General features: G+C 36.9%; 1 protein-coding gene across 1 annotated transcript in view; it reads left to right on the top strand.

Moving 5' to 3' along the window:
* Positions 1–1,499, top strand: part of cltrn (collectrin, amino acid transport regulator) — a gene marked incomplete in the record, with an annotated part of 9,752 nt that extends 8,253 nt beyond the window's left edge. The window contains 2 exon segments of the mRNA XM_013999461.1: positions 836–1,030; positions 1,103–1,499. Of these exon segments, the coding sequence (XP_013854915.1) occupies positions 836–1,030; positions 1,103–1,235 (328 nt within the window).
* Between the last annotated feature and the right edge of the window lie 6 nt (positions 1,500–1,505).

The raw sequence follows: 1,505 nt of genomic DNA, 5'->3' as shown, positions 1-1,505 counted from the left end.
CATATAAACAACATTTTAATGACAACTGAAGGTGACATAGTTACTTCATTATGGTATAGAATTTAAATAAATACCTGAGAAACAAATAATTTTGCCTCTTTAATATTATACTACAGTTTAATTTATCCATATCTTACCCATTGTATTATTGTTTCGGGAGCTAAATTTCTAACTCACTTAAACAAAATATTTATTTTACAGAAAAATGTTTCTGAGAATAGTTACTTTTTCTAAGCTTGAAAGCCCAAATGCACTTTTATTTTATGAATTAAAACTGTTGAATACTTTTGATATAAACACATTTCTCACTTGCACATTTGTGTTTAGAGCACTCTATAATGATAATAATTGGTCTTCCTACATTAAAAGTTATTTTCATTTCAACTCACAATTTACTGTGTGCAGACTTTTGTCCATATCACCCAGTGCATAAGTGACACATGAATTAAATGAGTGACAGCTTTCACCTTCATCTGTGAACGATAATGTTGATCAATAACATTTAAAGACCTCAGTTAGTGCTTCTAAATTTAACAGGTGCTAATCCAMTAATGGGTTTAAAAATTAGCAAAAACCCTAAAGCACTAATCAGTAAATTAGTTCCCCTATTAGTGCTTTGGTGCTTTAGGTGAACTGTGCCATCCACTGCCTCCTGGTTACTGAAGAACACACAACACAACACAACACAACACAACACAACACAACACAACACAACAGAACCTTCACAACAGGAGGGTTGGGCTGGTTGAGCTTGTTTTTGTAGTTTAATAAATAAGCATTTTACTGAACAGAATCATTTCTTCCAGAATAACCTTTTTAAATCTCTGTCCAACAGTAAGTCCAGACATCGCATCAACAGCGCCTTCCTTCTCTCTGATTCCACTCTGGAGTTTGTTGGCATCTATCCCACCCTGGCAGCCCCCGTGGCCCCTGACACCCCTCCGTGGCTCATCGCGTTTGGGGTGGTGATAGGCCTGGTGGGCGCCGGCATCGTCTTCCTGCTCGTGTCCACCGTGGTGGAAAAGAAACGGTGAGCTGGTGACTGCGGTCAGATCAGAGCTCTCTGCTGTAACRTGCTTTACTAACTGAGCTCTAATTCCAGCAGGAAGAAGAAGAAGGCAGAGGAGAAGGAGGAGGATGAAGAGGCCAGGGTGAAAACAGTTGAAAACGGCTCTACGAGTGACGGAATTTATAACACAACGTTCTCAGACGAGGATCGATTCACAGAGATGTAAGAAGAGTCTCCCATGTCAGGAATAAGATGTTAAAAATATTCAAATGTTAAGCTGCTCYCTACAGAATTTGACACTATGATCAGTATGTGCAAGAAAATAGTTTGACTAATATATTTGCATCTTTTTATTGTTTGTTTAAGATGCTACCTGAAAAAACTTTGTTAATTTGTGCCAAACCTGACACATAAAACGTATTTCATTGATTGAATTTTTGAAACATATTTTCTTTTGATTAAAATCCAATAAATAAACTATTTAACTGTATGTAAA

Source organism: Austrofundulus limnaeus, unplaced genomic scaffold (genome assembly GCF_001266775.1).
Source record: "Austrofundulus limnaeus strain Quisiro unplaced genomic scaffold, Austrofundulus_limnaeus-1.0 Scaffold8, whole genome shotgun sequence".
Classification (NCBI taxonomy): domain Eukaryota; kingdom Metazoa; phylum Chordata; class Actinopteri; order Cyprinodontiformes; family Rivulidae; genus Austrofundulus; species Austrofundulus limnaeus.
The sequence above is the reverse complement of the archived record's forward strand: the minus strand, read 5'-3'. Positions and strand labels throughout refer to the sequence as shown.